Source organism: Mus caroli, unplaced genomic scaffold (genome assembly GCF_978045245.1).
Source record: "Mus caroli unplaced genomic scaffold, Mus_caroli_1 scaffold_3, whole genome shotgun sequence".
Lineage (NCBI taxonomy): Eukaryota > Metazoa > Chordata > Mammalia > Rodentia > Muridae > Mus > Mus caroli.
In genome coordinates, this window is record NW_028227258.1 from 62,432,081 (window position 1) to 62,458,780 (window position 26,700).

The following is a 26,700-nucleotide window of genomic DNA, read 5'->3' on the forward strand; positions in this document are numbered from 1 at the left end:
AGATACAGAGAGAGAAAGAGAGACAAGGAGAGAGTGAGACACAGGAAAGAATCGGCAAATAGCATCATCAAATCAGGGGCTTACACTATCCAGCAGATAAGATTAGAATAACCAAAGTGGGAAAGTAAGCTAAAGAAACCTTAAATAAGGCTCTTAATACATCCAGTAGAAACAACTAAGGAGGCTCTGTAGAAACAGTCCTGCTGAAGCTCCAGAGGTTCATGGTGTTTGGAGGCAAACATCCACATAGGCTTACATGTTTAACCCCGAGGTCACTATGGGTACAAATTCTAGAAAGCATTAGGAGGTGTGGCTTTGTTGACAGAGGAATGTCACTGGAAGTGAACTTTGAGGTTTCCAAATAATCCTACTGCCTCTGTTCTTTGCGTCCAGATCAAGAAGGGAACTGTGCCTGCCTTCAGGATCTAAAACCCTTGGAAACAAGAAGTAAGTCCATTAATTGCTTTCTTTATAAGTTGCTTTGGCTGAGGTGTTTTGTACCAGCAATACAAGTAAAGAACATGCTGCCTGGTAGGGAGGTTTTTACTTCCTTGTATGAGCTTCCAGTGGTCATTCCCACAGTATGTAGATTTCTATCAAGAAAGAAGCAATAGTAACTTCCATTGGCACAGTTGTTCTAGTAGTTCTCAAAAACAAAATGTTTTGAATAACCTTTACTTTTTTCTGAGCCTTCCTTCCATATCACATGTGTGACGTAGGTGGATATATTTCTGAGAACATTGTTTAAAGGACATTTTATGTCAACATGCTTGAGTCTGAAATCAGAGAACTCAGCTTGATCTCAGATTTGGCTCTCAATATGTGTAAAAGAGTACTTGTGTATTTTTTCCACTAGAAGCAGTAACAGGATGTGCCTTCTGCTAATACATTCATCTCCATTCCTTGCCCACTAGGTATCCAAGGCTACTCACTTCAACACCTCCATGTCTTATCCATGACTAAGAACACTATTCTTATAAATATGTTCAGTGTCATTTACCACATGTTATACCTAACCTCTGTTAATAGTGTTTGACCAAGCAGGAGACTCAAAGTAATTGAACAGAATATACATGTACAACATAAGCAGATTTTAACAAATAGCTAAAAGAAGGAGGAAAGGTGAGACAAGAGGCAGAATGCTATGAATATAAATATACTTGTGAATTGAAAGTATTTAATGAAAGAATTTTAAAAGAGCAAGGTGCATAATCCTGATGAGAATTAGGAAGCAGAAATCCACTGGGACTCTATGGTAGAAAAATTAATCACCTTTATAGATAACAGAAAGGGAGAGAGGGGGAAATGGAGGGAGAATAAGGAGAGAAGCAGTGAGGGAGAGAAATATTCTTCACTACCACTTGGAAAACAAAACATGTACATGACAGAACCTTCAGGGAAGCCCTTCCTTTTGACATTTGATGCCCTGTAAATGAGTAACCTGAACCACTTCCACTTGCTTAGAGCTACTTTTTGCTGGGAATCTCCAGCATGCTGGAGAGAATTAAATAATGGTTCAGTTGATTTTGACTGTTAAATAACCTATTTATCATCCCACAAATCTATCTAGACTTCAGTAGAATACCTGAGGACCTACAGCAACAACTGGTACTCACATCTACATTGGTCATTGGTGTAATATGAGCATGCATGAACTCGCAGAAGGTAAAAAGGAGACAATGTCCATAAAGGGAGACTTATGTTCTCCATGTCGAGTATGTTCTAACAGGGGTGAGCAGTCCTGTCTCTACAGCTTTACTATTGGTAGCACACATAGTCTCTCAGTCAAACTGTTTCCACCTGTTGGCTATGTATCTCTCTCTATTTGCTTCATATTACACAACTGTTATATATTAGTGCTGCACAGAAGGCCATGCTCCACTATCAGAGCCCTGTACATCAGTATCTCAGGGTTTCCCAAAATGAATCCAATCTTACTACAATTTACTCTTGAGTTTGCAGTCTTTCTTTAAAATGGAAATAAAAGCTTCCATGATACAAGAAACTTACATTACAAAAACCTGGAAACTAGCATTTTGTAAAGGATGCCAAGTTCTAATGAAAAACCTAGTAGCAGTGAGATCCTGCTTGACCAAGCCTGCAAAGATGATACTCAGCCTTTAGTGAAAACCTTTAATCCCTCTGGCTGGAATAAGGGTATGTGTTTAGAACACATCTTTAATCCACAAAAATGAACATAAACTTAGTTTGCAGACAGAAGCACCCATGTTTGAAAGAACCAGGGCTGAACTGTAACCTTCAAAGTCACCCTACTAGAGCTTCCCAGTGTCATCAATGGCTTTCAGGTTTGTAGCACTCTAAAAATTAGGGTCCAAAATAAATTGTGTGGCTGCAGAGATGACTAAGTGGTTAAGAGTACTTGGTAGTCTTACAGCAGACCAATGTCCTGTCACCATCACACAGATGGCAATTCACAAATGTGGGGTGGGGAAGCAAGCTCTTATGTTAAAAGAAATATGAGAGAATAGAATCTGGAGCCATTTTTAGTCACCATGACTGGAAACATAGATTTAGATAGCTCCAAATGCCACATTCCAACAAGGAAGAAATTTCACAAGATTATTTTCATTTACTAGAACAAGAAAGTTATAAATCAAGGCAATATTAAAATTCATTAGTGAGCTAACCAGAAGGGCAGGTACAGCAAGATGTGCAAACTATTCTACAGACATAAGATGCTAGCTGATGAAATTCCTGGCTCTGGGACTGGTATAAGTTAATATTCTGCTAAGTGAGTAGATTTTAGGAGCTTTGTAGTTATTGTCACAAGATGTAAGTTTCCAGTTAATAGCTTATTTATTAACAAGAGATGTTAGTTCAGATACAAAGTGGGACAAAGTATGGATATTGCATAATGCAAACTAGCCAAAGATAAATAATTAGCGCCTAACCAACTAATTACACTGGAAAATTCCTAGAGTTGATAAGCACTTAAAGCAAATAGCAGGATAGAAAATTAACACACAAAAATCAATAGCCTCCTATATTCAAATGACAAATAGACAGAGAAAAGTATTCTGGGAAGCAAAACCCTTCCCAATAGCCCTAAATCATATAAAATATCATAGAGTAACTCTAAACAAGTAAGTAAAAGATTGTATGATTAAAAACCTTAAGACAATGAAGAGAGTTTCAGAATATGGAAAGAGATTCCATGGTCATGGGTCAGTAGGACTAAACTAATAACAAGGGTAATCCTAAAAAAAGCAATCTGCAGTCTATGCAGTTCCAACCAAAACTCCAATCCTCATATGTACACACATAAACATAGAAAAAACTAAGATACATAAAACATTGCAGAATTTAAAGAATAGCAGGAGGTATCACTATTCCCAATTTTAAGTTGTACTATGGAACTATATTAATAAAAACAGCATGGTATTGGAACAAAAGCAAACAAAATCAGTGAAATCAAATTGAAGACCTAGACACAATCCACATACTCATTGAGATCAGAATCCTAATAAAGAATACAGAAGTACACACTCAAAAATAAGACAGCATCTTTGACATTAGGAACTGGACAAACTGGATGGCTGCATGCAGAAAATACACATAGATCCATACTTACTATACTGCACACACACACACACACACACACACAAACAAACAACCAACCTCAGAATTAATAGAGGTACACTGAAGTTGATAGAAGAGAAAATGGGGAATAGGCATGAACTTATTAGCACAGGAAAGCACCTTCTGAACAGAACATTGTAGCAAATGCTCTAAGATCAATAATTAACAAATAGGATTTAATAATGCTGATAGGGTTCTGCAGGTTAAAAAACACCAGAATGTTGACAAAGCTGCAATCTAAGGATGGGAATACATTTTACCAACTACATACTCAATAGAGGTCTAATATCCAAATTATGCAGATAATTCAACAAACTAGATAACAAGAAAACAGCCCAACTAAGAATAATGTACTGATGGATGTACATGTAGAATTCTCAAAAGAGGAAACTCAAATGGCTGAGAAAAACTTAAGAAATGTTGGGGAGTTGGAGAGATGGTTCATCAGTTAAGAGTGCTGACTGCTCTTATGGAGGTCCTGAGTTCAAATCCCAGCAACCACATGGTGACTCACAACCATCTATAATGAGATATTATGCCCTCTTCTCGAGTTTCTGAAGTCAGCTACAATGTACTTACATTAAATAAATAAATAAATAAATAATTTTAAAGAAAAAAAAGAAATGTTGGTCTTCCCTAGCTGTGAAAGAAATGCAAATGAAAACTACTTTGAACTTTGTTATACCACTTAGAATACCTAAGTTTAGTATAACAAGTGATAACTCATCCTGGTGAGGATGTAGAACAAGGGTACGACTTGTTCATTGCTGGTGAGAGTATGAATTTTTACAAACAGTGTGGAAATCAGTGTGATTTCCTCAGGAAGGTGGAAATTGATCTACCTCAATTCTCAGCTATACCACTCTTGAGCACATACCTAAAGACAACTCATCCTGCCACACAGACACTTCCTCAGGAATGTTGACTGCTGCTCTTTTGATAAGAGCCATAATTTGGAAAAAGGTTAGATGTTCATCAACCAATGAATGGGTAATGAAAATGTGGGAAAACCATTGGGAGGAGAAATGACATCCCAACTATTGTAGGTAAATCAATGGAAATAGAAAAGAAATCATCCTGAGTGAGAGAACTCTGATCCAGAGAGTCAGCTATGGTATGTATTCCCTTATATGTGGATGTTAGTTATCAAACCATCAGTAAAAAGCTACAATCTATAGAACCACAAAATTTAGGTATACAGGAAGGGATTTGGAGTAGACAGATAGATCTACCTAGAAAAGAAAAAAGGAATAATTGAATATGAATGGATGAAGGGCAGAAACTGGAGTGAGAATATTAAGGTGAGAGAGTCTGGAAAAGAGGGGAACAGGGAAAAAATTCAGGGTGAGTGTTAAATTAAGGGCCACTGGAAGGGGAGTAGGGAAATTTAATACAGTAGGAGAATTCTGAAGTATGTATATATACATATATATAGTCTAAATAAAATCAACAAATAATGGGGGAAACCAAAATTGAATTGAATATCTATTTTTGCCACTTTAAACTTCAAATATCAGAACCAGGTCAAATCTAACTGGGTTGTTGGCAAAAGGGGTCCCATGGGAACCACTGAACAACCTAAGCTGTTGCCAAAAGTAGGTTGCTCTCCACAAACTGACAGCAAGGACCCATTGCTGAAGAAAACATCTATAAAACCATTAAAAATCCAGAAGTCAAACTGGTGTCTACCTAGAGCCTTCATTTCTATATGTTGTCATCTTTCTCTTTGTAATGTGTCCTTACATTACCAATGGAGAAATGAAAACACCAAACCAGCCACAAATCCTTTGGTCTACAATGGTGTCCTGCCTACAACATATGTTAGTAGTAACAATGAGCTTGTGGGAGTAACAAGGCAGTGTCTGATCTGATTTAAGACCCACTGTATGAGCAGGAACTCATACCCAGCATTGCTTAGGTGAGCAGAACACAGACTAGGTAGCCCAGAGACCTCAGGTAAAACCAAATATTACTTCTCCTAAAGAGGAAAAGAGCACAATAAAATGACACCTAAGGACATTCTGATAGGGCATGGCTCTGCCATCACAGAGGATGGGAGCACAGAGAAAGAACCACAGTCAGGCACTGCAGAGAATGAGAGACCTTGGAACACTCAGTCTTAAATGGGAGGTCTCCACCAAATCCTCCCTCAGGGCACAGGGAACCCCATGGAAGAGAAGGCAAAGTGAGTGTAAGAGACAGAGGGGATGGACAACACCGAGAAAAAACAAGGCCTTCTAAAATCAAAATGATCCACACACATATGAACTCAGAGAGATTGATACAGTATGCACAGGGACTGCACAGATCTGCAACAACTGGGGTCCTAGAACTGAACGAAGTGGTCATATGTTTTGATTCATAACTTCGAAGCAATCTCCAATGGATACACTTGTCAAATAAAATTTAGTTTGATCCAAGGGAGGTTCAGTGGGAGAACAAACTATTCTTAAATGTTGAGTGCATGCCCAGCAGAAGTAGGCCAACAGAGTCTAAATCAACTGTTTCTTTTGAGATTCTTTGTCTCATAAGGTTATGTCAGGGCTCCTCCTTTTTTAAAATTTCACTTAATAATCCATATATCATTTTATTTCCTTTATATAAAAATTTTCTACACTTTTTACCCTAAAGATTCTTTGCATATTTATTATAACTTCCCATTTAGTGTTTTTAGGGGATTTCTACATACAAAAACCAGTGGGCCCCTATTTCTCATACCTTCTCTTGGATTTTTGTCATTGTATTTGTTTGTTTCAGTGGATAGAATAGCAATGATGGTTCATAGATATCTTTCAATGGGCTTCTAGTATAATAGTTACCTCTCTTATTCTTAATTATATTATAGAAATGGACACATATCTAATTGCAGATATTCACCTATCTAGTCCTGGAACCTAAGTAAGTACTATGTATATATACACAACATTCAGACAATATGAAGTAAGCATCTAAATATGAACCAGAGCAATATATGTGCTCTCCTATATATAGCCAATGCTACTGCACCTGTAGAAAATATCTCTACAATACCATAATGTAGACCTCACTCTGGGCTTGGTGTAAACATTCACCACAAACAGGCTGGGAGCTTTTTCCATGCATGTATGTGCACCTTTTGAATTCTCATTCATATTTGGTCACCTATGAAGATCACAGTCAAGAACCTCATAATGGAATCACAAAATGAAATAAACTATTCATAATCCTTTAAATAAATTCTCAATTTTGTGTTGGGCTGCATTCATAGCTATTCTTGTCTACATGGGTACATGGGTTATCAATTGGACAAGACTTAGAGTTTTTCTGCCCTAGGACGATTTACTCATCTATAGTTGTCAATCTAAACAATGAAACAACCATTAGATTATTGCATGGAATAATGATATTTCCTTTAGATGAACATGTGCATTCACTGCAGTGAACTGTAAGATGTACAAAGTAGTTGACACTAAGTAAAGCACTTTAAAATGGTAACAAAAGGTATTATATTTAACACACTGAAAAAAAACACTCTGGCTGGTTATTGATTAACCATTGTTGTACATTTGACTTAACCTGGAGACATCTAGAAAGAGGAAACCTCTATTGGCTCACCCTCCTAAGCTTGTTTGTAGCTGAACACTTAGACATTACTAGAAGTTAACACATCAAACAAGGGAGTAGAAGCCTTGTTCCCATTTCTCTTTCCTCAGCCTGCACATCACTTCCTCTGGATCCTTTATAAATGTGACCCTGGGTTTCTGAAGTCAGATCTATGAAGCTGAAAAGAATAACTATATACAGTGAGAATATTTAGGAATAACGTGTGCGAGTGGTTTCTCATAAGCACAAGTAAGGCAATCCAGAGTTTGTAATTGGCATCTAAGATGAGAGAGACAGGCTTAGGGAACAGTCTAAAGTAGTGTCTCAGTGTCAAAGATGACCTAAGATAGAGATTGCATATCTGGTGTCCAGTGCATATGTGTACTCTGGTTTTGATTTTATTTTTTTACTTGTTCCTTAGAGAATATCCCACAAGATTTGGTACCAGAGAAGTGATGTCTTATGAGAGAAATGGGTGAAATTAGCTTCAGGACATTTTTTTCTACTATGTAAGTGTAGTAGCAATTCCATGACTCTGTACACATTGAATCAATCCACAGGAACACTTTATATCACATCTATATCCTCAACAATCTGATTCCTGTGTTGACCATGCCTGGGTGGAGCTGCCTGGTGACAGGAGCAGGAGGGTTTCTTGGCCAGAGGATTTTCCGAATGTTGGTGCAGGAGGAAGAGTTGCAGGAGATCAGAGCCCTGTTCAGGACCTTCAGTCGAAAACATGAAGAGGAATTGTCCAGTAAGTGATTTAGGGGTTGGGGGACATGGACGGGGTGTAAGGAAGGCTCTCTTGTCTATAGCAAAAAATTCAGGTGGATCTATAAACAACATTTGCAGTTGGCACAGCACAAAAGTTACAGTATAGTTGGATAAAGTGAATTCAGGTCTCACACACAACTGGTCATGGGCAGGCCCTGGGCCTAAAGGTCTCTCTCCTATTTAGACACTGCAGATCAGTTTTCTCCTTTGCTGGAAGCTCTTTTATGTCCTAAATGGAATGTACTTGTCAATATTTACAACATTTTGCAATATGTTGTAATAATAACAAAAGATTATTGAACTAGAGACCTTGGCAGTGGATCTAAGCCTCTTTGATAATCCTAATCTGCTTTATATTTAATTTTTATTAAAGACTAGAGAGAGACTGCAGTTCATAGCAGGAAGTGCTTATAGTATTAAGGTACACTTAGGAAGGCTGTAGGGAAGGGGAGTGAGGAAGGAGAGGAGATTAGAGAGCACATAGTGAGGGCCAGTAGGACTTCATATGTGTCATCAGGAATCCTCCAGTGCCTTTCCCAGCATTCCATCTCTCTGCCATTTACTCTCAAAGAAAGTGACTGAGTGCGTTGCTAGAGAGGGATGTTGTTGTCATTGTTGTTGTTGTTGTTGTTGTTGTTGTTGTTGTTGTCAATTCCCACACCAAGGCCCAAGGGTAAGCACTGAGTTGATAATGCAGACTCCCAGGTGCTCTACTCTCTCATCCTTTGTGGAGGTAGTTGTGGAAGAGCCTCAGGTCCTACTGGGAGACCATTATGAATGCCACCTCTTCCTCCACACTCTCCAGAGTTCTTTTACACCCATTGCTTGGATCCCACCACACATCACTTGGTTTTGTCAGGTTGAGTCTGGATCAGATCACCTATCAGACATCCCATAGTTTGATTTTTGATTGCTCCTTCTCCCCAAGATGAGTCTTATCCTCTAGATGATCTGACTAGGTCCTATGAAGAAAGAAGGTGATGGAAGCATGCCTTTCTTACTTTTCTGTTGCTAGAATAAGACACTGTGCAAGGCCATTTATAGAAAGAAGAGATTACTGGAAACTTCCAGTTTCACAGGGTTAGAACCTTTGACCATCATGACAGGGAGGATAGCAGCCGACTGATGGGCATGGCATTGTGGCAGTAGTTGAGAGTTCATATCTAGATCAACAACCACAAGGCAGAGAACAAAGTGGGAATGATACAAGTCTTTGGAGACCTCAATGGCTACTTCTAATGTCACTCCTCCAACAAGGCCACACCTCCTAACATTTCCAGCAACTTGGGACTAAGTATTCAAAGATATGAACCTACTGAGTTGTTCTCATTCAAATCACAAGTCTATGTTGAAACCGTCAGAACACATTTGAGGTTTATAAAGAGTGCCTCACGTTTATCTAATTACATTAATTTCATATGTTTTTATAATTAGCAACTCAAGATACTGAACCAGTATTATTGGGTTAAAAGGAAGATTGTTCAGAGTTTTGAGACACAACAGTTGCAAATTTTTAAAAGAAACACACAGGCTTCCATTTTTATAGTAGTTTTGATTCCCACACACCTATATTTTTCTTTTCTTTTTTTTTTTTAAATATTTTTATTACGTATTTTCCTCAATTACATTTCCAATGCTATCCCAAAAGTTCCCCATACCCTCCCCCCCCCACTTCCCTACCCACCCATTCCCATGTTTTTGACCCTGGCTTTCCCCTGTACTGGGGCATATAAAGTTTGCATGTCCAATGGGCCTCTCTTTCCAGTGATGGCCGACTAGGTCATCTTTTGATACATATGCAGCTAGAGACACGAGCTCCAGGGTACTGGTTAGTTCATAATGTTGTTCCACCTATAGGGTTGCAGATCCCTTTAGTTCCTTGGGTATTTTCTCTAGCTCCTCCATTGGGAGCCCTGTGATCCATCCAATAGCTGACTGTGAGCATCCACTTCTGTGTTTGCTAGGCCCCGGCATAGTCTCACAAGAGACAGCTATATCTGGTTCCTCTCAGAAAAATCTTGCTAGTGTATTCAATGGTGTCACCGTTTGGAAGCTGATTATGGGATGAATCCCTGGATATGGCAGTCTCTAGATGGTCCATTTTTTCGTCATAGCTCCAAACTTTGTCTCTGTAACTCCTTCCATGGGTTTTTTGTTCCCAATTCTAAGAAGGGGCACTTCTTTGTCCACACTTTGGTCTTCATTCTTCTTGAGTTTCATGCGTTTAGGAAATTGTATCTTATATCTTGGGTATCCTAGGTTTTGGGCTAATATCCACTTATCAGTGAGTACATATTATATTTTTCATACAATTAAATTTTTGAGGGAATTATAAACTAATTAATCTGATTATTTTTATTTTTTATTTATTTTTATTTATTTATTTATTTATTTATTTTGGGTTTTCAAGACAGGGTTTCTCTGTGTAGTCGTGGCTGTCCTGGAACTCACTCTGTAGCATAGTAATGTTGTACTAGAATTATAACTTATAACATAAATTCTAATATACCAGATATTCTGAGATTTTTAAACCCTTAGAATATATACAAATACATATGATCAAATACAGGTCTTATATACATGCAACTTGGGCTTGCAGAACCTTCTGAAATACCAAAGTTAATAGTAAATCAAAAGGATTTAGGGTCTAGAGAGATGGCTCAGTGTTTAAGAGCACTGGATGCTCTTTGTGGGACCTGGGTTCAATTTACAGCACCAATAGCACAACAATTCTCTGCAACTCCAGTTCTAGGCAACACATCAATACACATAACACAAAAATGGATAAATCTTTTTAAAAATATAAAAAGAATTTAATTTTTAGTTTGGAAAATATAGAAAATGTTAAAGTATTTGGTAAAATTACATGACACAAAAATATCATGAGAACAGAAAAACACACACACACACACAAATCACAAGAGGTGTCTAAAGCTGCATTGGCCACCTACACTGGAGAGGAGGCAGAGAAGTGTCACAGTTCTCCACTAAGATGAGATGTAAGAAACCTCAATATTTTGTTTTTTTTTTTTTTTTCAGAACTGGAGATTGACTCTGTACTGGCTAGTTTTGTGTCAACTTACACAGGCTGGAGTTATCACAGAGAAAGGAGCTTTAGTTGGGGAAATGCCTCCACTAAATCCAGCTTTAAGGCATTTTCTCAATTAGTGATCGTGGTATGGGGGGAGATCCCCTTGTGGGTGGTGCCATGTCTGGGCGTGTTGTCTTGGTTCTGTAAGAGAGCATTCTCAGCAAGCCACGGGAAGCAAGCCAGTAAGGAACATCCCTCCATGGCCTCTGTATCAGCTCCTGCTTCCTGACCTGCTTGAGTTTCAGTCCTGACATCCTTTGGTGATTAACAGCAATGTGGAAAGTGTAAGCTAAATAAACCCTTTCCTCCCCAACTTGCTTCTTGGTCATGATGTTTTGTCCAGGAATAGAAACCCTGATTAAGACAAATTGGTAACAGGAGTGGGGTATTCCTTTGACAACCTGACCATGTTTTGGGGAGGACTGTGGAAGGACTTTGGAACTTTGGGCTAGAAGATCCATTCAGTGTTAAGTGCGTTGTCAGATGTTAAGAGCTTGGAAGATAAATGTTAAGGACAGTTAAGACGATGGAGGCCTGGCTTGTGAAATTTCAGGTGGAAGATTAAAGACTCTTTTCAGGGCCATTGCTATTTTGATTGTGATTCTGTGATTCTAGTTAGCTGGGGCTGAAGAATGAGCTGTAATTAACAAGATAACAGAACTACTAAAGTGAAAACTTTGAATTACTGGGACTATTGATGCTGGTTAGCTGGAGCTAAGAAATTAATGGTGATTAAGAAGAGAACAGCAACATTGAGGTAACATCTTCTGGGAAGTGTTTTCTGAAAGCACAGAGGCTGTGTTCCAGAAATATCAAAGGTTGTTCTTCTTGCTGAAGCAGGACTTGGTAATGTGTAAGAGTCACCCAGATGGTACTGGTTTTGTAGGCTTGAAGGGGTCATGAAGAGTGGCTGAGGCTTGGCACTATGAGAGGCCATGGAAGGCCATTGGTGAAGGTGCATCCTCAGTTGTAATTGATGGCCCAGGACTGAAGAGGTCATACAGTGTTTTGGAGATGCCAGTACCATGAGATAACCACTAAGAACAGAGCAGCAGTGGAGTACAGACAGCTGGAGCCTAGAATACAAGCTGGTGCTACAAAGGACAGGGCTGGAGAAGTGACCCAAGCCCTTGGAGGAGCCCAGAAGATCATGAGTTGGATCCCAGAAGTTGGATAGTTGGAGATTAATTTTTGCTTTTGATTGTGACTGTGCCCTGCTATTTTTCCCTCTTGAACGAAGAAAGTATTTTAGTGGGAGCCCACATTTAAGATACTTTGAGTTTTAAAAAATATTGGACATTTTAAAGGGATTGAACTTTAATGTACAAGACTGTGAGACTATTAAAATAATTTAGATCTTGGGAATGAATAAGAAACTAAGGGTTGAGGATACTAGTAATGGGTTTATGTGTCAAGTTGACAAAGGATAAATTGTTCTGGTTACTTTTGTGTCAACTTGACACAGGCTGGAGTTATCACAGAGAAACGAGCTTCAGTAGGGGAAATGCCTCCACTAAATCCAGCTGTAAAGCATATTCTCAATTAGTGATAGTTGGGGGAGGGATCCCCTTGTGGGTGGTGCCATCTCTGGGATGGTAGTCTTGGTTCTGTAAAAGAGCATGCTGAGCAAGTCAGGGGAAGCAAGCCAGTAAGGAACATCCCTCCATGGCCTCTGCATCAGCTCCTGCTTCCTGACCTGCTTGAGTTTTAGTCCTGACATCCTTTGGTGATGAACAGCAATGTGGAAGTGTAAGCTGAATAAACCCTTTGCTCCCCAACTTCCTTCTTGGTCATGATGTTTGTGCAGGAATAGAAACTCTGACTAAAACAAACTCAAAGCAATTTTATTACTGGGGAAACCCCTCAAGTTGAAAATGAAGAATCTGTGATCCGAATACACAGCCAAAGTTCCCTGATATCTGTTCAATGTCTCCAAAGGTCAACACTGTTTGATCTCATATGCAACTGTCCCAGAGGTCAAAGGGTTCACTTAGACGATGAAGACCAAAGGATGACAATCCAGGAGAGACATGAATGCCATTTGGTTCAGCATGACTAAATAGTAGGTGCTGGTTAATGTTTCTGTACTCTGACACAAGTGGTTTGATTTTAGTGTATTAAGCATTACACAATTTGGTGAACATATTCCTAGTGAAAATTTACCTAATCCCATGTGTACAATGGACTTTACACCAGCATCCTTGAGAAAAAAAGTAAGCTAAATAAAGATCAGACATGACCACATTGAAACACTTTGTAAAATTCATGGAATACCTTCCATGAATATGGGTTCTATTGATTGATCACAATAAACAACCTTATGGTGAGAGCATGAGGGGAGTTTCCAGTGGAGTCTGAGGCCACAGAGACTTGCCAAAGCTCACCAAGCTAGAATGTACATCTACTCCCAGCCTTCTGGGCAGACAGCTCACTATGCATTCTTTCCCTTGAAGGAACCACTCTGCGTACATTCCAGGTTCCCCTAGTGCTTATCTGTGAGCATATGGTCCTCTGTGCCTCTTGCAAGGAGTCCTGTGCCTTTCTGAAACTCTTTTGCAGCTTTCTCAAAACATTTAGACAAGTAGTCCAAGTATTTTTATCATTCTGGGTCTTATCTGTCTCTTCTAATTTGGAAACACAATCATCTTTGGGGAAAACAAACAAACAACCACGACATCTCCCTTTGCTCAGAGATACTTTCCTATTTTATAATTTTTCTTAGAGATACTTATAACACATGTCACATTTTCCTCTGTCTCATAAAACAAAATGCCAAGTAAATGTTAATTTTCTGTCTATTAATATTTAGTATTTTAACTTCCTTAGAAATTTCCTGGGCACTCTGTCTCAAGGCAAGCAGGAAGAAAGAAAGAAAGAAAGAAAGAAAGAAAGAAAGAAAGAAAGAAAGAAAGAAAGAAAGAAAGAAAGAAAGAAAGAAAGAAAGAAAGAAAGAAAGAAAGAAAGAAAGAAAGAAAGAAAGAGAGAGAGAGAGAGAGAGAGAGAGAGAGAAAGAGAGAAAGAGAGAAAGAGAGAGGGGGGAGGGAGGGAGGGAGAAAGAGAGACAGAGAAAGAAAGAAAGAAAGAAAGAAAGAAAGAAAGAAAGAAAGAAAGAAAGAAAGAAAGAAAGAAAGAAAGAGAGAGAGAGAGGAGGGAGTGAGGGAGAGAGAGAGACAGAGAAAGAAAGAAAGAAAGAAAGAAAGAAAGAAAGAAAGAAAGAAAGAAAGAAAGAAAGAAAGAAAGAAAGAAAGAAAGAAAGGGAGAGAGAAAGAGGGAGGGAGAGAGAAGGAGCGAGGGAGAGAGAGACAGAGAAAGAGAGAGACAGAGAGAGAGAGGGAGAGAGAGAGAGAGAGAGAAAATAACATAAGTACTCTGTCTTAGGTTATTCTTGCTCTCATGAAACACTGTGACCAAAAACAACATGGGAAGGGAAGGATTTATTTGACTTAAGCTTCCACATCAGTGGAGGAAATCATGCAGGAACTCTAAAAGGGCAGGAATGTAAAGGCAGGAGCTGATGCAGGTGGGAGTGAGGTGGGGAGAGGACACAGCTTACTGGCTTGATCTCAAAACTTGCTCAGCCTTCTTTCCTATGGATCACACACCATGGAACCTGCACTCCCACGTGGATCATAAATGATGAAAATGCAGGCTTGCCTACAACACTATCATATAGAGGAATTTACCGATTTTAGGTTCCTTCTTTTCAGAAAGAGAAAAGAGCACTGCCAGTGTCCTTTCTGTGTCAAGGACATACTTATGATAGACATTCCATACCTACCACCCCATGAGGTCACTTGAGCAAAGTAACTTTGTCTTCTGATTCTTAGGCAGGAAGGCAACACACATGTTAAATGACTTCCCCAAGATGGGGCAACTCAAGTAAGGAAAAGAAGGCTTTGCGTCCAGGACGTCTACCAGTCTCCTCTGTCCCTTAAAAGGATGGCGTGTGGGAGCTTCTCTATGTATGTGTTTCTACTGAAGATCACAGCATAACTTCACCTCCATGATATGGCAGTTCAGAATAATTACCAAGTCCATGGTGTCTTGGGTAAAGTAGGAGATTTAGCTCTACCTCAAGAACCCAAGATGTTCCCTCCTGCTATCTCAGGACACCCAAAGAACTCATGTTTGTATCTACTGCAGAACCCAAGATGTTCCCCCCTGCTATATCAGGACACCCAAAGAACTCATGTTTTTATGTACTGCACTCTGTATCTGGGCTCCAACTACGAGGTCACAGCCACTCTTTGATACAATCTTTATAATGTCAGCTGAAGCGAGTGCAGATGAAAGAATATACAGAAAGAGACCATCATCCTAGTATCTACCTCCTTCCCAGAAGACTTTTCTTCATTGTGATGATAGAACACATAGATTCATATGTTTGGATGCTTGCTAATAAAGAGTGGCATTATTACAATGTGTGGCCTTGTTGGTGGAAGTGTGTCAAAGGTGGGCTTTGAGGTCCCATATACTCAAGTTATGCCTAGTGGGGAAGACAGTCTCCTTCTGCTGCCTGAGGATCAAGATTGTAGAACTCAAGGCTCTGCCAGTACCATGTTTGTCAGCATGTTGCCATAATAATAAAAGACCAACCCTCTAAAGCTGTAAGCCAACCCCAAATAAGTGTGTTCCTTCATGAGAGCTTCTCTGGTCATGGTGTCATGTCACTGCAATAGAAAACATGACTAAGAAACCTATCTTTTTCTACTTCAAGGACTTCTTGGGGATGACTGAGAGGAGAAAGGGGCACAGAGTAAACAAATCTAGCACAGGTTTTCACCTGTCCCAAGAGGACAGCACTGGATTTCTACTTCTGCCTCTGTAAAGATATTCTTTTGCTGCATTGTAGATTCAGTTGACCTGTCTATATCACAAGAGTTGATCCAAACCAGCTCTGGCCTTAGAGTTCATGGAGAAGTAAGAATGTATTAGAAGGAGCCAGAGGGACATTAGGCCCTTCACTGGGCAGATGTGTGTCCTGAATCATGTCCCTGGGGCCATCTGTGGTTCCCCAACCTATGCCAGGGACATCAGAATGAATGTCTGATATCATGACATAGTTGGGAAAGGAAAGAGCAAACCAAGAAAATCATGTGCAAAATATTAAGTTAAAGCCAGGGTAGAGTATTTGTACAGGCTGCAAGGCACATGTTAATTTTGTGAGTTGATTTGTATGACATTGTGATTGCCAGTATCATTCAGTAAATTTCAAAGGAACCTGAAAACATTGATGTATCCACTGCCATTGGCTTCAAGCCTACAGTGTGGTCCACTTGAGGTTGCCTCATTTACAAGGATCTATCTAATAAGAAATGCTCACCTAAACACTCATTTCAGTCCATTCTGGATTCTCTAACAGAGACTCCTATTGCTTCTCTGTAATAGGGCTAACACTTCATTTATGTACAGACCAGACACAGAAAATATCAAGACATATCAGGGAAAAGCTAAAATGTCCATCTTTGTGTCCATAGTCTAGATCCTACTTATTGGAACTCCAGAGAACATAATCTGGTTAACATGATGCTAATCCATATTTCTCTGATGTCTTCATACCTGGGTAGTTTATTACCCACCCTCTGACTACTGTTACAGTTTCCCAAGGCAGGACTCTAGCTCTGTTTCTCCTTCAAATCCACACATGATTTCCCCATTCCCTATCAATTAAATCCTACTCTCCCTCCCTACATATCTGTGCCACCACTTGACCAGTTGCTTTAATGCATGTAGGAATTTCCTATAACTCTTTGTTTATTTGCAAAACATAAATGGCACTTTACTGCTCAGGTGCATGTTCTACAAAGTGATGGGGTGGATATAGATGCTTCTTCCTTCCCTACAAATGCTACATTCTGATTTTTGAGTGTTTATGCTTCCTTCTGTAGAAAGGCCTCCCCCCAGTGTCTTCTTGCCATGACTGTCCTTGAAGACCTAATAACTGACACCTGTGTCAGGAAACTTCCATCCCATGCAGAAAGCTTCCCAATAACCTGCTTTCTGTCCACAGAGCTGCAGACAAAGGCCAAGGTGACAGTACTCAAGGGAGACATTCTGGATGCCCAGTGCCTAAAGAGAGCCTGCCAGGGCATGTCTGCTGTCATCCACACCGCTGCTGCTGTTGACCTCCTTGGTGCCTCTTCCAGACAGACCATCCTAGATGTCAATCTGAAAGGTACAGTACTCGAGGAAGATATGGAGCTAGTTGGAAAATGAAAACCATAAGACAGGTTGGGGAGGGAAGCACCTAGTTTGGAACATCTGGAGGAAGAGTTAGAACAGGTGGGTAAATGAGGATGTCCCAACAGGATTAGGAAAGAAAGAGAAGGGCCAACCATGGAATACCTGCTGTGCTCTGAGTAGGTCAGATGCATCTGAACAACAGCCCAGGTTGCAGAACTCAGGACTCTTGTCCTCAGAGTTTAGAAAAAGAAACCAGGCAGAGAGATGAAGAGTGACACCAGGGGTAGTCAGTATGACTGAAAGATTATAAAGCCACACCCATGACACTCCAACTGCCAGGAAAATTCTCCTGCCTCTATACACCAAAATGGATTGACTCCATCTCCAAATATTTAATGTCTATCAGCCCACTGCATCTACGGAGCAGACACTGACCTTTTTCTCCCTAGAGAGCCTTCAATGCTACTCTATATAATCTACCTGGGGGAAAAGGAGCCTGTTTTCTTAACTGCAATTGTATTCCGATTTCCACATTATCATCTCTTCAGATAGTAATTACTTTATTCTTGAAGATCTGTACTAGGCAGAGCTTAGCATCTCTCCTCCTTAGATCCCCATCCCTTAATGCTTAATGCCTCAGAATGTAGATTCCATTTGACTTTAAATTAAAAATTTTACCATATAAAATAACCGCACTGAATTTTGAATTCAGTCTTTATAACACCACTATATTCCAAGATCCTTCCTTCCATGTATCCTCTCGGGAACCTCCAAAGAAATTAACTAGTTTTTGTTTTTGGTTTTCTAAATCAACTAATCATTTCAGCATACACATATCCACACTACAAGGATCCCTTTTAGTTCTGCATAACTACCTCTGTGTCATCCTCCTTGTAGGGTGGTGCTATAGGGAATCACGTTCCCATCTCTGTATTAATTCTGACTTCATGAGGAAAATACACCAGCCTTAGATATCTAATGATGAGAGTACACTGCATCCCCATATATAGTGGTACACATCTGTAATCCTAGCACTCAGGACTCTGAATCAGAACAATCCTGCCTTCAAGCTCAGTCTGGGCTCTATACTAGGTCTCCATGTGGAAAATAAAATACAGTAAAAATACGTATTGCCCATATACTATGGACAATACACCAGAGTGGATCTGATGATAATTCTGATAATTTAAAACCCCACTGTTCTATAATCTAGTAAAATGCATGATGATTAGTAACTCTTTGCTTTCATTTGGTGAGGGAGTCCTTTTTAAATAAATTTTTATGGTTTCTGGGAATCAAAGCAAAGGCTCAATCACTGAGCATTATACCCCATCTAATGTATTGACTTCACTTTTTAAAAAACATAAAGGAACACCTTTCCAGAAGAAAAATCTAGAGACATATTTTCCAAGTTAAAAAGGCAGCTTAGTTGTTGTCAGCTTGACACACAGTAGTCACCAGGAAAGAAGGAACTTCTACTGAGGAATGGCTCCATCCGATTTGCCTGTGGGTGCTTCTGTGGGTTATTTTCTTGGTTACTGATGGATATGAGAGGGCTGGCTGGAAGGGAAATGAGACTGCCCACTTGGCTGTGTCAAAGCTACATAAGAGGTTCTGGGTTATATTATGTAAACAACTTAAGCAATCATCAGATGCAAGGGAATAGCATTGAGACTTCTGCCTTTGTTCTAAACAGTGACTTTTCTCAGTAATTTTAACATATGAGCCCTACAAACCCTTCCTTCCTCCAAGTTCCTTTGGACATGGTGTTAAACAGAGCAATAGAAAGTAAATTAGGACAATGTCTCAGTGGTAGGGACCTTGTCTGACATGTGAAAGAGCCTAGGTTAAAGCCCTAGCATTTAAAAAAAAAAAAGGTACAAAAAACACATGGATATTCAGAGAGAAAGACAGACAAAGAGCCTTGTAAATTAAGAAACCTCAATTTGTAAATCTGGAATTCTCTCCTTTCCAGAATATACACGTCACCTCTATTAATTTCAGAGTGAATATTTCCTATAGAATAGTAGGTTTGAGTCACTATCAGGTGGTAATACATTTAGCCTCTATTGGCCCTTTCACAGAAGTTGGGATGGATACCAGTCTGACCCCATTGCCACAGTGGCCCTTTGGCTTATTTCCTAGCAATGATTGTGAGCTTCCTATGAGCAGGTACTCAGCTCCTATTGGATGCTTGTGTGGAAGCCAGCGTGCCAACATTCATCTACAGCAGCTCAATGATTGTGGCTGGACCAAATACCTACAAGGAGATCCTCCTGAATTGCCATGAGGAAGAGCATCATGAAAGCACATGGCCTGATCCATACCCATACAGCAAAAAGATGGCTGAGAAGGCAGTGCTGGCAACAAATGGAACACTCCTGAAAAATGGTGGCACTTTGCATACTTGTGCCTTAAGACTCCCTTTCATCTATGGGGAAGAATGCCAAGTCACTTCAACCATTGTGAAAACAGCACTGAAGAACAACAGCATAATTAAGAATACTGCCACATTTTCCATAGCCAACCCAGTGTATGTGGGCAATGCAGCCTGGGCTCACATTCTGGCTGCCAGAAGCCTACTGGACCCCAAGAAGTCCCCAAGCATCCAAGGAGAGTTCTATTATATCTCAGATGACAGCCCTCACCAAAGCTATGATGATTTAAACTACACCCTGAGCAAGGAGTGGGGCCTATGCCTTGATTCCAGCTGGAGCCTTCCTCTGCCCCTGCTCTACTGGCTTGCCTTCCTGCTGGAAACTGTGAGCTTCCTGCTACGTCCAGTCTACAACTATAGGCCACCCTTTAACCGCCTCTTGATCACAATACTAAATGGCATGTTTACCATTTCCTATAAGAAAGCTCAGCGCGATCTGGGCTATGAGCCACTTGTCAGCTGGGAGGAAGCCAAGCATAAAACCTCAGAGTGGATCGGAACACTAGTGAAGCAGCACAGGGAGACACTACACAATAAGTCACAGTGATATGTGGAGGGCGAGGACATGGCCCTGGGTGTTATCAGGTTCTCCAGAGAGGGACTTAGAAACAACTCAACTCTTAACAATTCCATTTTATGCACTGCCCAACTTGTTTTTGGGTCACCAGCAACCTTGCAAGTCACTGGCCCAGTCATACATCATCAGTCCTAAGCACTTGCCCAGTAATGCACAGGCTGTTGTGACTCAGCTGCTGTGACCCAAGAATCTGTGGCTGGTACTGAATTGCCTAGAACCTCTTGTAGGATAGAATTTCATCAGGACTTCCACATCTCCCTTCCATGTACCAAAGCATTGCCTTTCTTGGAACATTTTGATACCTTTATGAAGCTCAAAGAACAATAAAATGTTTTAATGCTTAATGTGGAAAAGGTGTGTGTTTGGTCACTCCAGTGGCCAGCTTTCTTTTCTTTTTTTTTTAATTTTTAATATTTTTATTACATATTTTCCTCAGTTACATTTCCAATGCTATCCAAAAGTCCCCCATAGCGCCCCCCACTTCCCTACCCACCCATTCCCATTCTTTTGGCCCTGGCATTCCCCTATATTGGGGCATATAAAGTTTGCAAGTCCAATGGGCCTCTCTTTCCAATGATGGCCGACTAGGCCATCTTTCGATACATATGCAGCTAGAGACAAGAGCTGCGGGGTTCTGGTTAGTACATCATGTTGTTCCGACAATAGGATTGCAGATCCCTTTAGCTCCTTGGGTACTTTCTCTAGCTTCTCCATTGGGAGCCCTGTGATACATCGAATAGCTGACTGTGAACATCCACTCCTGTGTTTGCTAGGCCCAGGCATCGTCTCACAAGAGACAGCTATATTTGGGTCCTTTCAGCAAAATCTTGCTAGTGTATGCAATGGTGTCAGCGTTTAGAAGCTGCTTATGGGAAGGATCCCTGGATACGGCAGTCTCTAAATGGTCCATCCTTTCATCACAGCTACGAACTTTGTCTCTGTAACTCCTTCCCTGGGTGTTTTGTTCCCAATTCTAAGAAGGTGCACAGTGTCCACACTTTGGTCTTCATTCTTCTTGAGTTTCATGCGTTTAGTAAATTGTATCTTATATCTTGGGTATCCTAAGTTTTGGGCTAATATCCACTTATCAGTGAATACATATTGTGTGAGTTCTTTTGTGATTGTGTTACCTCACTCAAGATGATGCCCTCCAGGTCCATCCATTTGGCTAGGAATTTCATAAATTCATTCTTTTTAATAGCTGAGTAGTACTCCATTGTGTAAATGTACCATAATTTCTGTATCCATTCCTCTGTTGAGGGACATCTGGGTTCTTTCCAGCTTCTGGCTATTATACATAGGGCTGCTATGAACATAGTGGAGCATGTGTCCTTTTTACCGGTTGGGACATCTTCTGGATATATGCCCAGGAGAGGTATTGCTGGATCCTCCGGTAGTACTATGTCCAATTTTCTGAGGAACTGCCAGACTGATTTCCAGAGTGGTTGTACAAGCTTGCAATCCCACCAACAATGGAGGAGTGTTCCTCTTTCTCCACATCCTCGCCAGCATCTGCTGTCACCTGAATTTTTGATCTTAGCCATTCTGACTGGTGTGAGGTGGAATCTCAGGGTTGTTTTGATTTGCATTTCCCTGATGATTAAGGATGTTGAACATTTTTTTCAGGTGCTTCTCTGCCATTCGGTATTCCTCAGGTGAGAATTCTTTGTTCAGTTCTGAGCCCCATTTTTTAATGGGGTTATTTGACTTTCTGGTGTCCACCTTCTTGAGTTCTTTATATATATTGGATATTAGCCCCTTATCTGATTTAGGATAGGTGAAGATCCTTTCCCCAGCTTTCTTTTCTATATCCAGTTAAGTCCATAGTCAGTGTTGGTGAACCTGACTCCTACTTAGTTGGGCACAAGCCTGGGACAACCATCTAATCTAGGGTGCTTCAGTTCAGCATTGCCAGATCACACACTGAATCTTGCTCCTTGTCTTAGGAAATTAAAACTCGCCTCCCTCTGAGTGGTTGAGCTCACACTGGTTGTAGGGAGTGGGAGCAGGGTACAGCACAACCCTAGAGCATAGTCTATACCTCTAGGGCAAGTCTACCTCCTTTTTAACAACAAGACTTTCTAGAACCAAAAGAAGCCTTGAGAAGTACCCAGCAGGTCATGGGCACCATAACAAACAGCCACTGGCTGAAGGAATGATCTGAGAGTCTCCTTAAAATGAACATTCCCTCCCCCCGAAAACGTATTTACTATTGAGCCATAGTGTGAAAATCTACTATCCATGGCTCTAAATGCAACTGCCTGCCCCTCTTGTTTCTTCCATTTCCCATCTTCTTTCTCTTTTTTCCTTCTATTAACTTAGCCTCTTTCACTGTTCCTCTCCCTCTCCCTCTCCCTCTCCCTCTCCCTCTCCCTCTCTCTCTCTCTCTCTCTCCCTCTCCCTCTCCCTCTCCCTCTCCCTCTCCCTCTCCCTCTCCCTCTCCCTCTCCCTCTCTCTCTCTCTCTCTCTCTCTCTCTCTCTCTCTCTCTCTCTCTCTCTCTCTCTCTCTGCCTACTCTGTCTATTGTAGTGATCAGGACTGTTAGGTTTGGTTTGCTGTATAGAACTTCAGCATGGGTAGCCTCCTGACTGTGGTATGGGAGCTCAGTTCTAATCTATACACGTTACGTCCCATAAACAGTACTTAATATGGGGTAAGAAAGACATTTTGATGTTGGGTGAGATTTTACTTCTGTCTATGATATCATATGACAGGCAGGTGACTTAACTGCCTGTAAACCAGTTCCATGGATTCTGAAACTCTCTTCTGCCCTCTGAGGGTAACAGACATGTATCTACTAAGTGCACAGACATATATGCTGTCAAAACACCCATATACACATAAGCAGACAGATAGATAATTGATGGATTGATGGATTGACAGGCAGAAAGACAGACAGACAGAGAGGGAGAGGGAGAGGGAGAGGGAGAGGGAGAGGGAGAGGGAGAGGGAGAGGGAGAGGGAGAGGGAGAGGGAGAGGGAGAGGGAGAGGGAGAGGGAGAGGGAGAGGGAGAGGGAGAGGGAGAGGGAGAGGGAGAGGGAGAGGGAGAGGGAGAATGTTCTATGGTATAAAAGGAGGAGTTACCTGTTTCTGGAAATAAAAGTAAATTTCAAGGGAGATCTCTAACCACAGATTGTTATACATTTGTGTTTTGACTCCTGAATCCATAAATTCTTTGTGATGGACAGTCAGTGAAGATATACCTGCAGCACGCACTCTGTAAGGGGAAGGGAAAATCTTCAGGAATCACCTGCAAGGGCTCAAGTGGAGCTCACCACTGGACATCCAGGTTGTGGGCAGCTAAAAGCTGCAACACATACAACCCAGGCACCTTGCAAAGAGTGAGCATCCATCTGCCCTGGGGAAACTGAACACCTTCCCCAAGCCTGTTCTCTTAGCTCAGAAGAAAATGGGACTGGTGGGGAATGAATGGATCTTCCCTCTTGATATTTAGCCTACTTGAAATCCCTTCTTGATCCACTGAGCCAGTTTCTCAGAGGAAAGCAGCCTCCCAAGCTCTAGCAAAGGTGAGTGGAAAGAAAGGAGAGTGAACTGGTTTGTGTATGTGGCTCGATAAGGCCTTAGAATGCTTTGGATAACAAAGGTCTCCTTCCTTAATCAACCTGGGCACAGTGGTTGGTGGCAGTTAGGGTGCCAACACACAAGAGTCACTACAGGCAAATCGTCACAAGGGGGCAGTAAAGGTCCAGAAAGAATGGCAGCAGCCCAGTTCAAAGTAACCCTTTTTTCCTTTCCCCTGCATTCTGTGCTCTTTGAGTAAGGAAAGTGCTCACACATGGGTATAAGTGTGATATACCTATGGGTGAAGATAAGGGAACTGAACAGAAGGTGTATGCGAAAGCTCAGATGACAGGAGGAACTTGAGAAGCAGAGCCAGGTGAGTCCATGCAGGGAGGGCAGCCTGAGGCTGCTGCAAAGGGGGTCAGTGTGCAGGTGGGGAAGGAGGAGAGCCAGGGCTATGAAAAGGCCAAGATACCACTTCAGCAAGGTTTTCTGAGAGTCATGACGTGTCTCAGGTGCCAGACAGAACTGGACCCTAGATAGGGGTGGCCTCTGGGAACCTAGGAGATCCAAAAACTGGAGTGATTAAATGCCATCTTCTGGAGAGTGGCAGGATACCAAAGGCTTGATCTTTGATCTTCAAATCCAGGAGTGTGTGCTTTAGGCAGTAGAATGAGTGTAGCTCAAGGAAGAGAATGAGTGAGTGAGTGAGTGAGTGAGTGAGTGAGTGAGTGAGTGAGTACTGCTGTTCACATGGGTGTGAAATCCTTAACAAGATGTGGGAGGTTACATTGATATATCTGTCTCCGGTTGAAATGAGTCCTAAGTTTATACCTCATCAAAATCAGAACTTTCAGAAACCTTGGTATGAGCTTTGATTTTAAAGAAACATGATCTGATGGGAAAAAATATCCAGGCAGTGGTGGCACATGCCTTTAATCTCAGCACTTGAAAGACAGAGACAGAGAACTCTTTATAACTCGCCTGGTCTACAAGGTGAGTGCCAAGACAACCAGGGCAACTTAGAGAAAACCTGTCTCAGAAAAAGGGGAGGAGGAGGAGGAGGAGGAGGAGGAAGAGGGGGAGGAGGGTAAGAAGAGGAGAAGTTGGAGTAGTGATATGAAAACTAAGAAAATGTATGTTATGCTGAACCTGGGGCCTCCTGCCTGTTGTCCATCTCTGACTCAGACTTATGGTTTATTACAGACATGTGACATCTCATAGGGGCTCTAGACAGGATGTTGCATAGAGTTGAGGGAAAGGTCAAGACCTAAGGATGTCTTATTCTCCCTGGAGTAGAGAAGTGAGTAGTGCATGAGTCAGGAGCTGGAACCCAGGCCCTACTCACTATGTTATGGAAGGCAGTGAGTACTGAGCTTCAGCTTCCTGGAAAGCCTTCTGGAGCAAAAGGAGTAAATGAGATGTGCACATCTATTCTTAATCAAGATAGGAAAAACATGAGCCAGAAGAAAGCTCTAGGGAGCAGATGTAGCAAGCAGGTCCCATGGATATGTTTGCTGCTCTCAGCTCTTTGCTGCATTTGTGGTGTAACCAGCCTCTTAAGTCCCTGCCTTGATTTCCACAGAATGATGGACTGTAACCTGAGATTGCTCATAGAACAAATAAACTCTTTTCTCCTGAAACTGCTCCCGGTCAGGGCATTTGTCACAGCAACAGAAATGAAGCTAGGATCTAAGCATCCAGTCCCATCCCCTGGAAGTCCTAATCCTGCCTACTCTCCCTCCTCTCTGTCAGCTTAGCTTTGCTGCAGTCATCAACATTCCTTGCTCCAGTCTCCACCCCCCACCAAGGCCTTACTGCCTAGATAGGCATCCATGACATCCTTATCCCATCCCTGGATCACTCAGTTGGATGGTTCATCAATACATTGAAACTTGAAGATTCCTACACACATTGGGCAAGGCTGGACACAGTGTCCCTTCTACTTACAAGGTTCCATCTGGCCTAATAGCCCATCCTCTCATTTCCACCACCTGCTAGAAGGTCTCCTTTCACTGCCCTCTATCTTGTGCATATCTAATTACATTGCCTGTGTTGATTCCTTTATCCCACTCCTCCTCTACAAAGCCCTGTGCTGAGGGTAAAGTCAGCATAAGTGCAAGGTGTGTGCGTGTATGTGTGTGTGTGTGTGTGTGTGTGTGTGTGTCTCCCAAATCATATGCATGCCACCAATGCTTGACCAAGATGGCATACAAGAAGGAAGGGAAGGGAGGAGAGAAGAGGAAAGAGGGTGGGAGAGAGGGGAGGGCAGGAAGCAAGGAAAGATGAGGGAGGAAAGAAAACAAATTTAAAAAAATGAACAGAGACAATAAGATATAACAAAAAGCCACTGGAGGAGGCAAATGAAGGAAGGAGAGGGAAACAGACAGTTCTGGGTGACAAAGGAAAATATGACTTCAACAAAAGTCATTTCAACTTTTCCCTGATTCTGAAGAAGTCATCATTGTGAGAATAGGAGGAAGGAGACACACTGGAGGCCTGTTGGGAAGAAGTACTCATTCATACAGTTACCTGTAAAGGAGAGAGGGAGGGAGAGTGCAGGAGAGAGGTAGGGGGATAGGAGGGAGGGGACAGGAGAGGGAGGGAGGAGAGAGGGTACAGAAGGGAAGGAGGGGACAGGAGGGAGGTAGGGGGCAGGAGGGTAGGGACAGGAGGGAGGGAGGGAGAGGAGGGAAGGAGGGGGCAGAAGGGAGAGGGCAGGAGAGAGGAAGGGGGCAGGAGGGAGCAGGCAGGAAGGAGGGGGCAGGAGGGAGGTACAGGAGGGAGGGAGAAGGCAAGAGGGAGGGAAGGTAGAAGTCAGTGACTCTGAAAGGGGAGCAGCAGCTGCTCAGGTTAATGTTTCATGCTGGGTCAGGCTTGGTGACAAAGACAGCTCTGTTTCCCCTTTGGCTTCCCATGGCCTTGCTGAG

General features: G+C 41.5%; 1 protein-coding gene across 5 annotated transcripts; it reads left to right on the plus strand.

Annotated features, from left to right (window-relative positions):
* The first annotated feature begins 342 nt into the window (after window positions 1-342).
* Window positions 343-20,591, plus strand: LOC147005491 (NADPH-dependent 3-keto-steroid reductase Hsd3b5). Of its 5 annotated transcripts, none has more exons than XM_085835627.1 (6): window positions 371-447; window positions 4,647-4,714; window positions 6,446-6,498; window positions 7,743-7,939; window positions 17,061-17,225; window positions 19,406-20,591. In XM_085835627.1, the coding sequence occupies exons 4-6, from the start codon at window positions 7,795-7,797 to the stop codon at window positions 20,215-20,217; spliced, it is 1,122 nt and encodes a 373-aa protein (XP_085691753.1). In that variant the 5' UTR covers window positions 371-447; window positions 4,647-4,714; window positions 6,446-6,498; window positions 7,743-7,794; the 3' UTR covers window positions 20,218-20,591. The 5 variants fall into 5 exon arrangements, with proteins under 5 accessions (XP_085691751.1, XP_085691752.1, XP_085691753.1 ...); XM_085835629.1 differs by lacking the exon at window positions 371-447 and adding an exon at window positions 460-1,665; XM_085835626.1 differs by lacking the exon at window positions 4,647-4,714 and having other exon boundaries at window positions 357-447.
* Window positions 20,592-26,700: the final 6,109 nt, after the last annotated feature.